Below are 19858 nucleotides of genomic sequence, written 5' to 3'. Positions count from 1 at the left end.
GCGACTAATGTGACTTACAAATGTTACAACTGTTCTGTGACAAATGCTCAGATGGGACACACTTGATTTTATTTCCTGCTGTTTTATCTTTGCTATAATTGTCTTGGTAGATAAGTGACGTCTAGTCATGCTAAATTGGACTTTGACAAATGTTATCAAATATATATAATTTCTGGAGTTATTATATTGATCTCAACCCATGGACAAAGAACACATCAAGTTAAAAGAGAGATTTATACTATGTTTATTTGTGACTGAGTCCCCTGGAGACAGTAGCAGCAATATTCTGCTAGTGGGCTGGAAAGTCTGAATATTCCTTAAATGGATACCTTAGTAAACGTTCACCAAACACGTTCTTTCTGGGCCTTTCCCTCACGTGAAGGAATCTGTCAGATCTTATTCTGTGTTTGAGGAAGTGCCAGAACAATCTCAGTCAAGCCTTTCTGAAACTTACATTGTGTAAAGTTCCAGCTTTCTTCTTTGTAACAGTAACAAATCTGCAAGGTTATTTTTTTCCCTAAATTCTGACAAGGTAGCAATAAATTTGAATTCTATAAATGAAATGTAGACATTAGGTAAAGACTGGATGATGGTGAGTTTTCTGTGGTTACAAAACATTCGTTCTCTCAACTTTATCCTTTAAATGCCTGATCAATTAAGAAAAAAATTCCTGGGCTGAATCACTTGACCTATGCAATGAGTTGCAGAATCTTTAGCAGGAAGAGAGTTACAGATACAAATAATGTAAATAAGAGGTGGCTGCAGGTAGAAACTTTGAAGTTGCCTTTTTGTAATTCCTTTCAGGAAAAATCCCTTTACATACTAAGAGGATTAAGTATAGCAATTGGAAAACAGTATCAAGAAAGCATCAGCTTTCTTGGAAAACAAAAATTCTTCTAAGATCAAAGTTAAAGAATAAAGCATTGCTAAAGTCTGTTAATGTTGATTGTTTTAATGTGTTCTCTGAACATCCTGCAAATAAGTTCAGGTTTATCTTCTTAAATATAAATGTGCGTTTATAACACAGGTGCATGTACATTTCACTTATAATCAAACATACGTAAAGTTTCCATACGTATCCTGATTTTTGGTACTTCCCAATCAGTGCTTAAGTTTTCATCTCTGATATGTTAGTAATATGTATATGCGAGCATTCGTTTATGTATCTCCCTGTATGGTAATATTAAAACTAATATTGAAATCATCAGTAAGTTAGGTTCCTTATTCTGCTGCTCCTACAGTTTCCCAATAGTTAGACTAATGTAAGAACTATATGTTTAATACAAAGAATATTCTAGGTTAATGGAATTGCTTCTTTTCCCTCTTGCATTTTCCTTGGCACCAGTATGCAAGAAATAAGTATAAAACAATGCTAATATTGTTGTACTTTCGTATACAAAATAAGCACTGATATTGCACAAATGCTTAAGAATGTGGAGCATCTTACCCCTTTAATATTTTCTTCTTTTCAATTCAGCTGAGTGAACCCTTAATTTAAATTATCATTTACTGTATTTTTAAGAACTGTAATAGTGATTCAGACTAAAGCAGATCTCAAAATGATGGGTTTTTTTCAGTGGGAATGGAAACAGAACTGTACTGCAAGCTAGAATATTTTTGTTAGGCATCTAATCCACTGAATATTTTCTCAGTAAGTTACAATAATTTTTTTTATTTGTTCATCTCACATCCTTTCAAAAATAACAAATACAGACAGGTTTGTGTTAAGCCGTTCATTGTTCAGTTATGAACTTGGAATGGAATTGCTTGCTTGAACCCTCCTGCCCCTGCAGTCCAGTATGAGAGAAGTCTTGATCTCACCGTTCATCACCAAGTAACTGACAGTAAAGCATTCAGCAAAGACACAGCTCACACGATTCTTTAGTCACCGTCCTCATCCAAAACAGTTTATGTGCAGCTCTGTACTGTTTGGAAGTGTTTGACTTAATCCTTTTTGTTTTATAAAATGTCCATAATGTTTTGTTGAGCTTTCTAAAGACAGTGAAGTTTGAGAAGCCTGTCTTCCAATTAAAACGTAATGATAATGAGTTCAGTGATAATCAGGTTTTGTGCTCATGCTCATCTCCGAGAAAGCACAATTTCCAACTTGGATGGGACTTTATCTGCGTCTTAGAAAGTTTCGATTTTCTGAAGGACAGGACTTTTTATCCCCACCTACATAACCTATGCTGGCCACAGGCTATTGAGAGTCAGGAAGGTTTCAGCTAACATCTGAAAATGCCCTTGAAAATGTGTGTTTGAGTAAATTAGAAAAGTGACAATTTCAAGTGTAAATTTTGAAGCAGTGCAATAAACTGCAGTTTCTTAAAATTAATCGGGTGTCTTTTTGAAACATGAACATACATCACATTATTTCTGTTGCAGTAATATGTATATGTGCATGTATTTCAGCTGTATAAATGTGTATATTTTATGATCAAAACTTCTAAATCTTGGTGCATGAATTACTGAATTCACTGCAGTTGTGTGTTGCCGTTAGCACTGGTTACAAATGACCAGCTCCTTCTAAGATGGCTGGTTTAATACATACTGCATGCTTTGAGTAATGAGCTGTTCTTTCCCTTGACACATTTCATGTCTTAAATGCTTTTAATCACATACTTCTGATATTACATTGATTACCTGAAAGAATGCTGAAGCTTTAATGATCCCTGTGTTGTCAGTGTAAGAACTTAGTAGTAACCATCATACGATGTTATTCAGTATGACAGTTACTCAGCTTATACTTCAGGGAAGATATCAAAGCTAATATCTAGTTTGTAGTATAAGTAATCTTTCATGATTATCAGTTGGGATGATTTGGGACTGCCATCACCCCAGTGGCTCCACTATATTCAGCTTTTCTGAAGGTTTTATATTCCCTTTAGTCTTTCTACTCTTCAGTTGCAGTTGCTGGAACAATACATGTGAATATTTTTTGCTTCTCAGTCTTACATGTATATTACAAATAGTAAAGTCTAAAATATAGCAGTTCACAGAAATTGTCCTCTGATATGCTTTATCTGAAAGGCAGTGCAGGAGAAGATTGTCATGACTGCAGATTTATTGGACATTTATGTGATATCTATGTGGTTATGCTAGTGTATGGTGCTAGGCTCTTCTTGGAATAACTTTAACACCAGGGAAGTGACTGCTGTATTGACAGGATGAAACTAGTTATAATAAAAGAGGGGGAAAGAAGACAGCATGCGTTTACAGTTGAGGTGTATAAAGCTTGCTTATACTTCCTCCAGGTCATACAGATATAGAGGGAATATGACTGACCTGACAACTTCAGAATTTTTGAGCATTTATAAAACTAGTTAGCCTTCAGTGGAGCACTTCCAGACCCTTCATGACTTAATCCTCATTTGCAACATTTCTGCTTAGCTTTGTTTCTCTGATTCTTAAAGTGACTGAGATATTATTTCTTTATAAACAGTGATAAATGTGCCTACAGCACTTCATGAACAAATAAAAACACATTTATTCTTTTCGTATCTAACCTATATGGTTAAACTGTACAAATAGATACTAATACATAGAGTCATTAATGACAGCATTTGAAGGCTTCTCTGTTAGTTTAGCTAGAACTCTATTTTTCAGTAAGTAGGAGTGCAAGATAGTAAATGTTGCAAGAGGAGATCTTAAATGGGAAAAGTCAAGATTGTTGGCCTGTGTCTTATCTTGGGAATTGTCATTTTCTTGCTGTTATCAGCCCTTGGTCATTTCCACTGGATTGATAAATATGGGCAGAAATAAGGAAGAGCCACAAGCACTTCTGCTCTCAACCTTGTGGTTGGTGACTTTGCTCAGAGTGTCTGACTAACCATTTGGCTAAAATGGCAGCAGCGTCACAGCCATTTCAGCTGCTCTCCCTGTCAGTCCCAGTGAAACTGAATGGGTGTAATTATGAGATATTTTTAGGAAACATACTTTATATGGACAGAACCTCTGAGGACAATAAATTCTAGGACACAGGGAAGGATGTGCAAGAACAATACTTTCCACTTAAAATTACATGTTTCAATGTCCAATTAGAAAGTTACAGTGGTTTCAGTGCTGACATCTGCTTTGTGTCATAGCAGGGAAATAGTACAGATTTTCAGTCACTCTTTTTTTTACAAATTTACTCTGTATTTTAATGGTATTTATGCTTCACAGAACTAAAGCAAGAAAAATTTTACATCACCTTGTGTGCCTCATATATTGCAGACTAGTTATGCATCTAGAGTAGAGTTATAAACTATGGTTGCAAACAAATTTTGCCTAAGGCATGAACCATAAATTATAATAAAGTAATAATCATCTCTGTAAGAGACAACTTTTCTCCACTGCTCTTTTAAAATAAAAAAGAAAGTAGGTCAGAGAAATTTAGGGTATTTTAGAATATGTACTGTATTGTATTGTTTGCCAGCACCTAATTTACAATTACAGAGCTGCATGAATATTGAAATGATTCAGCTTCCCATTATAAATGTATGTGGCAGTTTGGTTGTTGATCAGTTTATGAAGTTAATGCAAATGAAACTGTCTTCCTGTCAGCATTTGAAATATATAATGCAGTCATGTTGTATATTCAGGGACAGGCCATTGACAGTCAATTAACAAGTTTGATTGGTATGTCAACTCATTCTTTTGAATTGTTAATAGTATGTTAATAGCATTCATTTCTTTGTGCAGTCCCATTTGCAGCTTCACAGTTACAGCTATTTTTTATGATTCTGAGTAACCTAAAATAGTGCCTTAATAATAGATTATTAAACACCTGTCTGGTGTAGCTTAGGGAGGTTTTTCTAGACTGGGAGTTTGCAGTGGATCCCTTTGATATTCAAATCAACAAATGATAGCCTTTTTATTCAAAACGTAAGTTCTTTTGATGGTTAGCTTGTTAAGAAATATTCAGCTCCAGTCTGACCTGATCTGGTTTCTCATGGAAAAGATCTGATGCTGTTTGAAGGTTCATAAATGGAATGCCAATGACAATTTGTTGTTGACGTTTTGCTGCCTCAGCCTTCAGATGCTGCTGGTTGATGTGCCGCTTTAGCTTCACCAAATAATGCTTGCAGGTAAATGATCTTCTGATTGATCAGATAGTTTCAAAGCAAAGAGTTCTCTTCTGTGGTCTGTAGTCATGGTTTTTAGGCTTGGAGGAGTACTTTAAAAGATGCATCAAAGTTGACAGATGAATCTCGAGGCAAGGAATGATGGGAGACAGCAGAATTGTGGGAATATTTTTTAGAGAATAACATATTAGTGAGGGTTTTGAAGACCTTCAAAGGTCTATCAAACCAGCTCCCTATAGCAGATTTATTTCTTCTTTAAAAAAAAAATTAAAATTGGGTACACTGGTTAACTCTCAGTTTCCTGTGTTGAGAAGGTGTTGAGCTGATCTGCTGTTCTCTGATGGTGTTTTAAAGGGCTTATTTAATTTCAGCTTCACCGGTATCTTGCTCTCAAACCAGGGCCTAGTCCTGCAGGGTGCAATTTCTGCTTCTACTAAATTTTGCACAAAATCAAAGCATTATATCACCTTACAAGGTCAGAGTGTACAAGGAATAACATTCCTTTACATAAACATGCATGACACCATGAATTAGCATAGCAAGCAGCAAATAAAAATACCAGTTGAAATTACTCTGTTTCTCCACCTTTCTTCATATTACATGCATTATTCTTTCATACCCTTCTCCGTTCCCCATTGGTGTCCTTCCTGATTCCAACACAGCTATTATTCTGAAGAATCAGACTAGCTATTAGAAGTTCAAAACATACATCACAGAAATAGTTCATTTCTCTTTGATTTGAGCATTTAATTATTCACTATCAGCATGTGATATTTTTCTGCAAAAACATGTAATTGTTTTTTGTTGAAGAGCTGTAAGATTTAACTCCTTCAGGCCTGAATGGCAGTTACTCTGAGGTTCAGATTTAAATGCTGTGAACAGTTCTATTGCCAAATACAAACTCTCAAATCACACATTGAAAGATGCTGTGTGTTATCTTTGCTTCACTGGACTTCATAACAAATAATCCATACTGGTTTAGTTTAGGCCAAACGTTTTTAAAACCACAACCCAATCTTTTCACAAAACTCTAAAACATTACTTAAAACTGATAGATAAACAGTCAAGTCATGCAACTTCGATCTTATATGTCATGTAAATAGAATGTAAAATTTATACAAGACAGTTTCTATCACTGGATATTTTGGCATTTTTGCATACTTTTCAAATACTGTGTGCTGTTTAGCTGATAATTAGAAGTTAGGCTGAAAGAAGAAAATATTAGAGATTCGTATTGTCATACAAGTTCATATTTTCAGTGAAGCATTTCTAATTTTTGTAAGCTCAAAAGGCAAAACTAGATTTTTAAACTGTTCTCAGCGTAATTTGTAGACTTTGATAACAGCCTCTGTTTTTGAAGATGTAATCTGTTGGTTCTTTATGAAATTCAAATAAAAAGTTCAAAGATTTTTCTGGTATTAATGTCATTGATATTGTTTCTAATTCATCATTTCTGTGCTTAAATAAGTTTTAACCATTATACTTCAAAGAGAACTTCTTGATCACAGCTGACATTCACATTAGACTTCTATATTTTTATTTTCAAAAATGTAATTAAATCCACCTTCCTCACATTATTTCCATTTAATCATCTTACTTCTTTTGAAGTAGCCTAAATATTTTCCAAAGATTGTGTTCGTATAGCATCATTTTGATCTAAATGTTCTGTAGTGTAAGGCTCATTCTCTGCTAAGTGTCTTTCATATTGCTAAATGCTTAGTATTTTCAAAAAGCCAGAAGGTAACAATGACCATCTCATAGTGGTTTGGAATACTTGGAATATCAGTAGGTCATTTCTTTTTGGATAATGTTGAATTATCAATGTAGAAATCACAATCAGAAATGTATCAGTTTGGATTTAGTGCTCATTGTAAGGCTATTTCAGATCCTTACTAGTACTTTTTGTGATAGAAAGGGGTCTTTCCATCCTATATTAACTTCTAGCATACTGATTAAAACACTTATCAAGAAACAGAACAGGGTTTTGATCCAAGAACGTGGGTTTATTTAAATCAATTAGAACAGTTCCAGTAGAAGATACTGAGAGATGTGCTGCCTGGACTGCCCGTTCCCACAACAGTGCTGCCATTATTGTGCAAAAACAAAATGTCAGAGAAGGGATTTGAACCTGAATCTCAGCAATATCGCAGTTGATTAACCTAATTGCTGGACTATTCCTTACTGCATTCTGCCCCCCCCTTCCTTGTATTTACCCTGCTTTTGTTTCAACGCTTTGCTTTGTCCCGATTTATATACCAGAAGGCTTGACTTTGCAATTACTTTTTACTAGCCAAAATAACTAGCTTTCTTGATAATGCAAACAAAAAGGGCTAAGTATGTGTTAAGTTTGCAAGCACTGGTTCTTGTCCTCATTTTGTGATGTACAATGGCTAGAAACATGATTGCAGCTTAGTTGGCAGAACACAAGATATGTATATTACTAATAATCTATCAGCTACTAATATACTGTCAATATACTGCAATTTCCTGTTTCCAGCTTCTATCCTTTTGAAAATGTATAATGTGACATTCTAGCTCCATACCCAAATGAATATGTATTACAGCACAGAATATAATTATTATACAGTTACAGTCCAATTATAACACAGAACTCAAATTTATGATTTGTTACAGAAACTTAATTTTTAAATGATACCACTTTGTCACTAGGTAACTTCTTGTCATGAAGTGCTGCTGATCTAAGAGAAAATCTGCCTCCTGAATAGTACATAGTAAAATCTGCCTGATTTTAGTGGTGTTTTATATAGGGCTGTTGTCCACACTGCAATTCTGATAAAAGCTCGGTGTTCAAGGGTACAACAAATAAAATAGTTAAAATGTGTTTGGATTAGTATGTTTAGTGTATTTCTGAGATTGTTGCTGTCTTTCTCTAATTTCCGTTAATTTTATTTTGTTCTAACTGTTAGGAAACTGTAGATTTTAGGATAGACAATTGCATGCATGTAACAAGGGCATTACTGTCCTAATGCTTTTTTTTACTTGGACTATACTTCATGAACATTGTGTTTCAGATTAGATGACAATGTATAATACATCGTCACTGTCAAATTACAAATTTTTTAAATTCACAGGTTGGGTAGTGTCTTACTGCTCAGAACATAGAATTTTAACTATGGACTCTTCCTCTACTGCTGGATTTCACAGGATTTTGCAGCTGATATCATGGGGTTCCTAATACCCAAACTCATCTGTTTGTCACATTTGATTTAACTGATGTTGAAGGAGAGATAATGTTAACTTAGTTTGGCCAAGTCTCATTTTGACTGGGAAGTGGTGGTTATGTCTATTATAAATTGGAATTCTGCACTAAATAATCTTTGACATGCATTGAAGTGTTTTGATGTTGATTATTATTTAGGTACTCATAGATATAAGCAAAATCCATGTGAGACTGGGTATGCATAGATGATAGGTAAAGTATGAAACCATGCTGTATGGCTAGAATGAGAATTATCACTTATAGCTTAGTAATACTGTAATTACAATTAACTGTTTTCAAACAGATTATTGGTTTTATGGAGCTGCTTCTTTCCTTTCTTCCAGTTGTTGCAAACCAGTATCTTAAAGTAGCCAGTGACATTCATGAAAAGCATATTTTGAATAAGAATATTAAGCCAGGTGATGACTGGGAAAAAAATCCTTTCTGTAAGAACAGAATGTCACAGTACTAATGTGGTTCATACACTGAGTTACTGTCGTGTGATGAACAGATTTCGCCTTTCAGTACAGAGTATTTCCTCTGCCTAGGTGTCCCTCTCCTGTTTGTAAGTACACTACCCTATTCGACAGTTGCCTTGAGTAAGGATTGTGAAGACAGGTAGGAACAGAATAAAATCAACTCACTCTTCCTAGGCTTTGATGAGTTCACTCTTGATTCTCCTTGGATGTTCTGTTCCAGAAGAGTGGTACAGCCTTCAGCAGTAGCACCCTTATAGTTAGAAATTTCTGTTGCACTGATAGTTTAATTGATGGTTTAGTTAGTAGAAGTGGACATTATCAATAGAAACTTCAGTTAATATGGGAAGGATATTAGGAGATCCCTTTCTAAGTAGATGTATGTTTAAGGATAAAAGTAGAGACAAGGTTTGTAATATAAGCACATAAATCTTTTATATATTTATATCTTTTTCTTTTTTATTTCTCTTCCTTTAGATATTGTGTGTGTGGATACAGTTACCTTATAACCTCTCTTGTTATATATGCTCCTTCATTACCCAAGGGCAGGTGTTATTTATCCTGGAACAAGTATTTGGTAGATCTGATGAATCAGACCTGTTTAATGAGAACAGAGACTGTATCTTCTTTTGTCCTATACTGAACTTGCTTATAGTAAAGAGCATTTATGATTTTGTATAAATTGTTCAGCACTTCTGCAATCAAATTTCCTCCCTTGTTGCAGATATCTGTATTTCAAAATATTTTTGCCTAATGTTTTGGCACAAGTTTTCATTTCTCCCAAGTTAAGTGTCATTTTCTTGTTCCCTGCCTTTATTACAAACCTATCTGGGTCCATTTTTATTATTTCTACTGGTGCACATTCTAATTTAGTATCCTCTGTGGGTTTCATTACCATGCTGTTAATCCCTTCTTCCACTGACTTAATGAAGATGTTAAACAAAATCAGGCCTAATACCAATCCCTACGGCACCCCACTTCAGCACGTTGTAATTTTCATTACTCTCTGCTTACAGACTATCAGCTAGTTAACAGCATTTATAATTAAGAGAGTTTAAAATAATTTCTGAATGTGCTGTATCAGATATTTTAAGCATCCAGATGAATTACAGCCATTATCCTCCCTTATCTATGCTTACATAATTAATTAAAAAAACCACAATCGACTGTAATGGACGTAATATGCATTTTCTAAAAATGTGGTGTCCATTGCTCAGTAGTCCATGTCCACATTGAGTCATTTGCATCACTTCACATTTTTAGGTACTAATCTTTTCTGCTTTGTTTTTCTGGGCCCTGAATATGCCTTTACTTTTCTTCGTAAATATTTATTTGATTAAGTCTCTCATTCCCTAATTGTTGTGGAATAGAATAATCTTAGTTTGTTTTTTTTTTCCACTTGTTTTGTTTGACATCTTTATTCAAAGTTATATGAATAAGAAATGAGGAAATGATAATTGGCTTGGAAGTTTTACTTCATCTTTTAGATAAGGTATGTTCATAAAGCTGAGTGTTCTGCAATTTTTCACAGTTGGCAGATTTTACTAACGTGGAACTTGTGATTTTTTTTCAAAAGCTTGAAAGGAAATGGTAGGCTTTGTAAAAGGTGACAGATTAATAATCATGAAGACTAGAATTCCACTGTCCCATGGAAGAAATGCATTAAAGAATAATACTGTTGTTAGCTTGCTCATTTTCAAGTGGGGAGGTTGCTCTTTTCCTATTTAGCCGAAAACGTCCTTTAGTATGTAGAGAACAGTTTATCCTCTATGGCAATTAAGTCTTTGCACTGCCTACAGTAATTTTCCAGAAAGGAACAATATGTACTCTGTGTGCCAGTACAGGACATTGGCCTAAATATGCCTATTAAGTAAAAAATATTTTGCCTCCGTTTTCTTCATTTCATCTCTGTGTATTGGAGGTTCCAAATGGACCAAAACAGGAGTCTGGGAGAAGACTTCAGACAGACTGTCATGCCAACATGGGTGTATTAGATGGCAAGCCTTTTTCATCCACTTCATTGGAAGCTTTCCTAGATGTTTATAACTACAGTTATGACTTCAAAAGCTACGTTTAGTTTTGGTTTGTGTCTCATACTCCGTTGAAATGTGAATGACAGATTTTGGAGTGTATTTTTTTGTTAAAATTTCCGTTTCTGAATCTTTGTCTTCTGTAAATCAGAAGTGTGTGGTTTTTATTTCCACCCATTGTAGAGCAGAATAAAATTGATTTGGCATTGATCAGGATTTAAATATAACCAACACATTGCCAAAAATATGTATGCAAATATTACGATTTTCTGTGATAGAATAAAACAGTTTTTTAGAAATAGTTTTCAAGCTGAAACTTTTATCTTACCTTTCTTACACTTTTGACCCAACCGTGCCTCTCAAGCTTGTGCATTTAGCATTTTGTTAAACTTCAGGCTACTACAGACCTTCAGGAATTTATTACATGTGATTGTCTGCTGTGAATCCAGCACAATCTAAAGGCTCCGTTTGAATTATTTGATTTTTAGAGGATTGCATAGGTGTTTATAGTAAGGCAGCATAGAGTATGAATAGGAGGTATTTAGATATAGTTCTTGAAGTCGATTTAGTATTAATAACAATATTGTGGCTTCTTCAGATGCATTGTCAAGTAGCCTCTCTAAAGAGCTGCCAGTTTTTGTGCTGCTCACCATGTGCATTCTGCATTACGTGATATGTCTCTGATACAATTTCCAATTAGGAAATCCACAAAGGTTTGAGGTGTGTTTATGGTGTTATGACACTGTGGTCAGTGTCAAATATGACTTTGTGAAGTGGTGTATGTCTGTTTTCCTAAGCTGCAGTTAAAAAAAATATACAGCTTCATTTAGCATCCATTAAATTGCAGTATTTTATTTCAGTTATTACTAAAAATGTCCTGTGAATTTTCAACCCACAAATATGTAACTTCAAAGAGAAAAATTGAAATCACACTTTGATTAAATAAACTAATAGTGAAGAACGATGCAAAAAGATGAGTGCTTGGTAGTCTTACAGCTTAAGTGATCAAATAGATTTTGAAAAGTATAATGCTTCATCCCAAAATGAGGATTAGCAAACTGGAGTCACAGCATTTGAAAACTGAACTATAAATCTCTGAAAATTGTGGAAATGCTGCAGATTTTTTAATAAGATAATAATATGCTATGGATTAATTATACTTTTTTGACCAAACTAGGAAAAATTTTTTATTTAAAGAGAAATTCTGGATTTTTTAGTACGATATGCAAGCATTTTACTAAGTTACACATGGATACTTATAAGTGTCAAGTTTTTTTAGTCAAAGAATATAATAATAACTTGTTTTACTTTTTCATTTAGGAACATATCCTTCATCTTTTAGCTACTGATAACTGTACATATTTTCTTAAAAGGCAGCCTGTATCAAACTAAACTATGTGTGATCAACTCATTTGTGGAATGTTTAGACTACAAATTTGTAACAGTTCAAGAAAAACGTGAATTATATTGAAGGTTATGGTGTACTAGAACCATGTCAGATACAATTTGTGTTCATAGTGTGAACTCAAAGCTTTTTAATTGCTGTTGTCTAAACGGTACCTTTAAAAGTTTATTCACCCTAGGCAGCTGAATAAAAGATTTCACATTGCAAAATGCAATTTTACTGTCATTAGCTAAAATAAGAGGGCCCTAGGAAGAAAGGATTATCATATATTAAATAAAAAGTTCACCACCTTACAGCTTTAATCCCATTAGAAAAGATGATTTCTATCTAACTTAATCAGCCAGAGGTCTTTATTGCCTGGAGTATTAATTGATTTAGGTCTTCATTAAGGTCAGAGGTGCACATGGCTGACCAGAGGCAGCCCATTAGCGCCTTGTCAGTTATGCTTATTTACATTGACTGAGCATAATGGTGGGTTATGTCACTGTTTGGTCAGGGGGTCACTGGATCTTTTGTGCACCCTGACCTATTAAAGGGCAGCAGTCACTCAGCCACCAAACTGCATTCGTCACAAAGATTTGGCTGATTGCCTATTGACTGCATCCTTTCCAAGAAACACGCATTTGTTCCTATGGTGCAACTATTAACATTGGCCTGAATACCTGTGGGTGAATGGTTCTGTTAGAAATCCCCTGCAATTTTTGTATTATGCCAGTTAATCACTAGCAAGTTTTAATAATAACAGCAGAAGTGTCATAAAGTTTCCATAGTTGCTGTTGGCCTTTAATTAAAAAAAAAAAAAAAAACAAGTCTCTGCATAGAGGTATCCTATTACTTCTGTTTCTTTCTAAGTAGCATTAATTATAGTTTTCTCATGCTAATTAGCAGCTGAAGTTTGTTCTTATGTCCAATTAAGGCTGTTTTCCTCATTGTTTCTTTTCCTGAACTATATTTTGTGGGAGATAGGTCATGTCCTTTCTATATCTTACGATACTGTTAAAAACTTTTTCAAGGGGTAGAGCAGTTCAAAGTGACACCAAGCCTTCTTCTGTTTTTTCCTTTCCATAGTACCATAGATGGTGTCCTTCTGCTCTCCTAAAAAGTGAATGCAGTTTTTGTTGTTTCTTTTTTTTAAAAAAAAAAGTGAAATAAAATTATAATTTGCTACTATACTGTCTTCCCTCTGTATTAGCTATGATCTAGCACAATACTATATTTCCTGCAGCACGGCTACACTATGAAAAGTAGTAATTCTCAAATAAGAGTTTAATATTCCTATCTGTTAGAGTATGGATTGTCTGCTCTGAGGTTCTGATTGTCTACTTAATTCCCTTGATTATTATGGTTTTGCTAACTGAGCAAAACAACTGCTAAACTTTATGTTTGCTTATTAAGACTCACCTTTGATTTAACTTGCAGTGATACAAATGAAAACAAAAAGGGAAGAGAGGTGGAATCGCATGGGGCCATATTTATGAGCAGCTTACTTCTGTGGAGATATATTGGAAATAAATTGGTGCAAGTGAGCATCTCGGCAATACAAGCTTTTTTATTTATTTATTTTTGATTTGTCGAATTCTTAATGAGATTTAGCCCTCATGGTATGTGTATGGGCTGCAGTGAAAATTAAATCATCAGTGTAAGCTGAGACATGTAGTGTATAAATACACATCCATTATATTGTAGTTTTGTTTCTATGCTGAGTTTGCTGGATATGCAAGTCCTCTAGACTTGATACACTGTGAATCTATAGCCTGAAAGATCTTCTGTTATCCTTGTAGATGCTCCAAAAAGATAAACTGTTGCAAGGGTCTAGCAGGGTTTTGCAGAACACTTTCACAACACAGGGACTGACAATGTACATTTTGACATCTCCCATTGCAAGATTTCAGTACTGTGAACAAGATATTATGAAATCTTCCCTGTTTAAAATGCTTTTTACTCTGCTAACAATTTTCTGTATAATGCTTCAAACATTCCAGGGACAACCTCTTGAAATCTGCTAAAACAGTGTTTGTACTGGTTTGCTGCCTTGCCCCTGCTGATTGTTTATTTATGCTTGCTTTTCATGACCAAGTCCCTGAGAATGAGAAAACGAACGTCCCTCCTCCTTTTCTTATCTTAAATTATGTCCCCCTGAAATGCAGTTCATGCAAACCTGCGGCTATGTTTTGACCCTTTTCCCCTCTTTTCCCTTTTCATCCACCCTCCCATTTCATGGTGGCATGTTAGGAAAACTGTTTTTTTTTTACTATGTCTTAAGATACAAACAAGTGTGTTAGGAACAGAGAGATTTTTTAAAGAACTCTGCAAAATTCCCACTGAATCTGAGCCAAAAGTGGTGCCAATTTTGCTCAAATCCTTCAGAATTTTTTTTTTTTTTGACCTTGCTTATGACCAGTGGGGTTAATTGTATCAGAACTATCCAGGATACTTTAAGAAAGTGCTATCTTGGTCCATATTTCAAAACACTGACAGATATTTTATCGTTAATTAGTATTCATATTATGTCTCAAACAATCTGTTCAAGAATAGGGGAAGTGAACTGGTTGAACAGCTCTTCTGTCTACCTAATAATTTACATGGGTGCTGCATGGAAAACCAGCAGCCCAACAGCAAAAAAAGGAAGAAATATTGCCGATGTGATTTTTGTCTGTAGAAGTATGAACTACTTGTATTGGAGTTTTTGACTAAGGTATAGATTTTACTCTGCAGAGGTGAAAATGAATGGCTTGCTTTAAAAACAAACCTGCACCCCACTGAATCATATCTTCATGAATTTGTTTCTCATCTTGTCAGTATGCCACTTGGTAGCTGGCTGGACTCCCTTGTTCAATGGCACGTATTTTAAAATAGCACTATAAAAAAAAAAAAAAAAGAAAAGACCATTTGTTCCTATAAACCAAAATATTACTTACATTTCTTCCAAATTCAGTATTATATATAGCATTATCAAAACAATATTTCGATATTTTAAACAATTTAAATAGTTGATGAGTGTCAGTTGATACGTTTCCTCTCTGCCTCCTCCCCCTCTTCAGCTGCTAATCATAGAACTTGTATGCCAAATTGTATAAGATACTCTTCCAATAGTTACATGTGTGAGTCTTTTGTGAGACACAGACAGTTATGAGGACAGATTTGGAGTTGCATATGGGTCTGTCACATGGCTTGATTGCCATGTCTTCTAGGACACAGATTTCTTTTTTAATTATTCTTAATTCTGAGGAATTTTTACAGGTTATACAGTAAGTTCTGCAAAAATCTTCCTGAAGATCCTTTGCATGGTCCATTTTTCCTCTCTTTACTCCTAGCAAAATGCTTCTTGTGCTGACTTCAAAGCTGCTTTCGCCCACCTTACTTCCCACTTCTATACTTAGATTTCTTTTGATATTGAATAAAATTTACTGCTTCACTGATCAGGAAACGTACAGACTTTCTAGAGGAGTGCAGCATAAGAGGATGAAAAGTTTTGATATATATATTAAGATTTTATAATAAATCTTTGAGATGTCTGAATAGTAAGAATAAATGTTTCCTTTGCCGACTGCTGTTAAAAAAGTAGGTCTTCAGCGTGTTGCCAGGAAGACTTGGGAAAATGAGCCCAAAGTAACTGCATTGCTGGCTCAGCTTAAAACATGGATTGATGGTATTTCTAGCCACCCATTTAATTCCATTTTGAAAAGGTGAACCCATCCCTTTGGTCAAGTGACATTCTTCTGCATCTTATTTTCAATCTGCAATTTCCTTCTACCTTTTGGTGGATTATCATGACCTTTTTCATACACAGTCTTTTAGCTGTTGTGCAGTGTTATTTTTGATAGTATTTTTAAGTTAGTTTACTAAAGACATTACAAATACATGCTTATACTTGCTTATATATTCTTACATAAAGGAAAGCTTAACTTAAAACTTGGAACTAAAAAAAATAGTAATGTACTAAAGATGGTGTGCATCGTCACTTGAAAAAAGGAAGGAAGAGTATTTATTTAATTGGGGCATCAGTGTGATCCAGCAGCTGCAACAGTCAGTAACATCAGACACTGTTGTCTTGAGCTGACACATACATCCATGTTTTAACTGTTATGTTAAAATTTATTGCATTGCTGTGTTTCTATATTATACTTAAATCTCTATCAAATGTTATCTTTAGATTGGCGTATTTGCTGCATTTGTGACAAATGATGATGAGGAACCGTACTGTTGAAAGAAACTACCTGTAAAAGAGAAAAGTGCTTCCCTTTCCTTCTGTACACTGCCAGAATCTTATTTACTTATTTTCTTCTAGGTTGGAGATGTTCTCTACTGTGCTGGACAGATTGCACTAGTGCCTTGTACGATGCAGCTTGTTAGCGGTGGCATATGGACTGAGACCGTAGTTTCCCTCCGTCACGTTGAGCGAGTTCTTCAAGCTATGAGGCAGGAGACGGCACTTCACCACATCATCACAGCCAGCTGCTATGTCACTGAGAGCAAGTACATTCCAATTGCTCGCTCTGTGTGGCAGAAGAAATTACGAGAATGCAGAAAGGTAGATGTGATATCCATTTTCTTCTTTGTCGATTGTCTTTTTTTCCCCCCTAAGTCTTGTAGTCACATCAGAATTCTCTCAGAACATTTCAGAGGGGTTCAAGTAAAGCTGATGTAATAAGGTTTGATTGAGGTGTTATGTTTTGGGTTGTAAGTAGTTGTGCATGACTGAGAAAGAAAATTGCTTAACTGAAAGTTATGTTCATCACAAACTTTGTCTTAATTCCCCAAAGGAATATGTTAAAGAACTTTAAGAGTACTCAATTTCTCCAACAAAAATGTGAACAATATCTTATTTGAATTACTTCTGCCTATATATTTTTACATAATAGGAACTGGGCGTTTTAATTCAACTTTTTGTGAGTTTCTCTGTTAAGGTTTTTCCCCACTCTTTCTTACAAACAATATTGTCATGACAACTGAGTTTAGCAGTTTTTACTGCTCATTATTGTTTATTATTCAGCTGAACTGCTAAGTCCAGACAGGGCGTGCCTGTCTATTGGTTGACCATAGATTATCTCTAACAGAATAATAGTTTGTACAGTGATTTATAACAATACTATAACCATTTATATTATGTATGTTCCATTTTTCTTAAATAGCCATGGAACACCCTACAAGCATTAAAAAGGTGATGGCCACAAGTCTTGCAAATAAAACATAACTTCTGCTATATAATTTAATATAACTTAATTATTACAGTTTCTCAAGGAAATACATAGCTTGGAAGCATAGCATATGTCAATATTACCATAGAAGAAGGGAAAATGCACTTGAAACTTTCCTTCTATTTTTGTTTACTTTCAGTCTCCGCACTAGGCACTGTGCGGAGTCTTCCTGAGTAAAGATATAGGCTTTACTTAGAAGCTTACACATTCAACCTTGATTTATTAGTAAAGAACCATCTTAAATAGGGTTTACTGCTCCTCTAAGACCAAGCGTATTGAATATTAATTCAATTCAGATCTTTTAATTCAATTTTTTGCTATCTGACTGTGACGTGGACCATGACCATGAAACCTCTGTGCTGTCTGATTTATAATATGTATGATTTGAGGGCAGATTGGTGGCATTTCTCAGTTCTTTGAAACTTTTCCTTTTCCCAGATGGAATCTTTTAGGTCTCCTGTAGTTACTATACATACCAGCCCCTCTTTACTGAGGCACTTATTTCTTATACTTACTGAGATTACTAGGCAGTACTTTCTTAGCTACATGAAAAATACTGATGAGGTTGTTTGCTTTTGGGCTATTACTATGATTTGGCCCATGTCACTTTTTGATTGGTTTTGATTGTTCAAGCCATAGCTTAAAAATGGATTGCTGCCCACACATACTTCTAGGAAGAGTTAGCCACCTAGCAGTTTTCAGGAATGTTTAAGAAAAAACATCCTAGAGGAGCATCAAACAATCCTAGAGGATGTTCATCAGTCTCATTCTGTGCTCATGAGATCATATTCATTAATGACAGTGTCAGAAAGAGCAAAAAAAAATATTAGCAGATGAAGTAATGTGTGCCAAAACACCATCTATAAATGCTTTGGAAAAAAATTAAAGAATCAGTGGGAATGAGATGTCATTAGCAGCCAGATGTTCCAATTTCCCCATTATTTTGTCAACAGGAGATTCAGACAGAGGAATTGAATTTTTCCTCAGGCTATGCATAATTTTTTATTAGTAAGGGTTTGCGTAAACAGCAAATCAGAGAAAAAGAGGTATCAAACACTTCTGTTACAAGGAACCAGAGGGAGGAATTGTCCTGCCCTGAAAATAAAATTGTCCTATTCATGGATATAGAGATTTTGTATTATAGGGGAAGCACCAGCTGGCACAGTATTAGGAAAATAGTTCCTTTACTCTCAAAATAAGGAAGACAGTAAAGTTTGAAATTTGGAAGAACATAAAATGACTAGTGAATTGTACGACAGTTGTAATTCTCTCTCAGTCACAGAGCTGGTGAAAACAGGAGATACAGCTTTTACATCTCTCAAAATTTTCTTTGGAGCAGCCTGTCAGATGCTGTGAGATACAGCATGTCTGTGTGGAAGCCACAACACAGTAGCTTTATTCTGAAGTTGTCTATATTTAGGAGTCTAAGTAACATATCCCTTACCTGTGTGGTTTTGTTTATTTTTTGGTATCCCAATACTGCTACAGACAGTTCTGTCAGATACCATGACATGAAATAATAGTCTGTTTGCTGCAAGTAAACTAAGTCAGCCAAAGCAAAAGTATTTTGTTATTCTTGAACTGTATTTCAAGCAGTGGCCAAAGGCATGAATCAATAGTAACATACAAATTAGTTAATAAGAACAAATAGTGTCTTGATTGAAATTGTTCTGCTTCTGTCATCCATGGATAAAGGAGTTTGTTTGTGCAAACAAAACAATGCAGCTCAGAACTCATTTCACGTAACCTAGACATTATAAAACATAGAACTAATTATGTTTTAAAAATGAGGTTTAGACTCTACATTTCTGTTTGTTGAATGTTCTGTATTTAATAGCAAAATGATGGTATATTCAGATTGAGGTATTTTATTTGACACAGTGACTAAATTGTATGCATCATAACTGCCAAAGGTTTTTTTTAGAGCACCAAAAATTGTTAGCATTCTAGTGAATGCTCCGTGCACCATACATAAATAGTACTGTTCAGCAACCTCGGTTGCATCATTCTACATATTTGATGACAGTAGTCTGGAAAGCACAAAAAGGATTGTTTAGGACACAAATAAATAGGACATAACAGAACAGAATATTAAGAGAAGTGTAGGAATTGTTCTCTGGATGTGTTTATAAAACACAAAAGGTTTATTTCTAAAAGCAGGATATGAGCACAGAGTTGATCAAAACTTTGTTTGCGATAAGGCCACAGGGTCAGGCACATTAACCTGGACTTTAGAGAATTTCTTGTCATATTATTGACAGTGACAATTGTCTTTTAGGAACTTCTTGAATTATGAAACGAAAGATGAATTGAGTATTTTTTAAAATAACCAAATTATTTCACTGATAACCAGAGGAGGAGTGGCTCTAGTGAGGGTCAAGGAGGGGAGGTGACTCTAAGAGAGGGAGAAAATAGTAATAAAAGGCAGGCCGGACCACCCTGCAACTTCTGATTTGTTTCTGT

At 34.9% G+C, this 19858-nt stretch overlaps 1 protein-coding gene across 4 annotated transcripts in view; it reads left to right on the top strand.

The window, feature by feature from the left end:
• Positions 1–19858, top strand: part of DPH6 (diphthamine biosynthesis 6) — a 200734-nt gene that overhangs the window by 119945 nt on the left and 60931 nt on the right. For 3 of the 4 annotated variants that reach the window (XM_082057967.1, XM_082057966.1, XM_082057968.1), the window contains exon 13: positions 16486–16728. In XM_082057967.1, the coding sequence (XP_081914093.1) occupies positions 16486–16728 (243 nt within the window). Of the gene's footprint in view, positions 1–16485; positions 16729–19858 lie in introns of those variants that run through there. The other variant, XM_082057970.1, reaches the window with a different exon arrangement.

The sequence above is a fragment of the Streptopelia decaocto genome (assembly GCF_964273445.1).
Source record: "Streptopelia decaocto genome assembly, chromosome: 7".
Classification (NCBI taxonomy): domain Eukaryota; kingdom Metazoa; phylum Chordata; class Aves; order Columbiformes; family Columbidae; genus Streptopelia; species Streptopelia decaocto.
The sequence above is the reverse complement of the archived record's forward strand: the minus strand, read 5'-3'. Positions and strand labels throughout refer to the sequence as shown.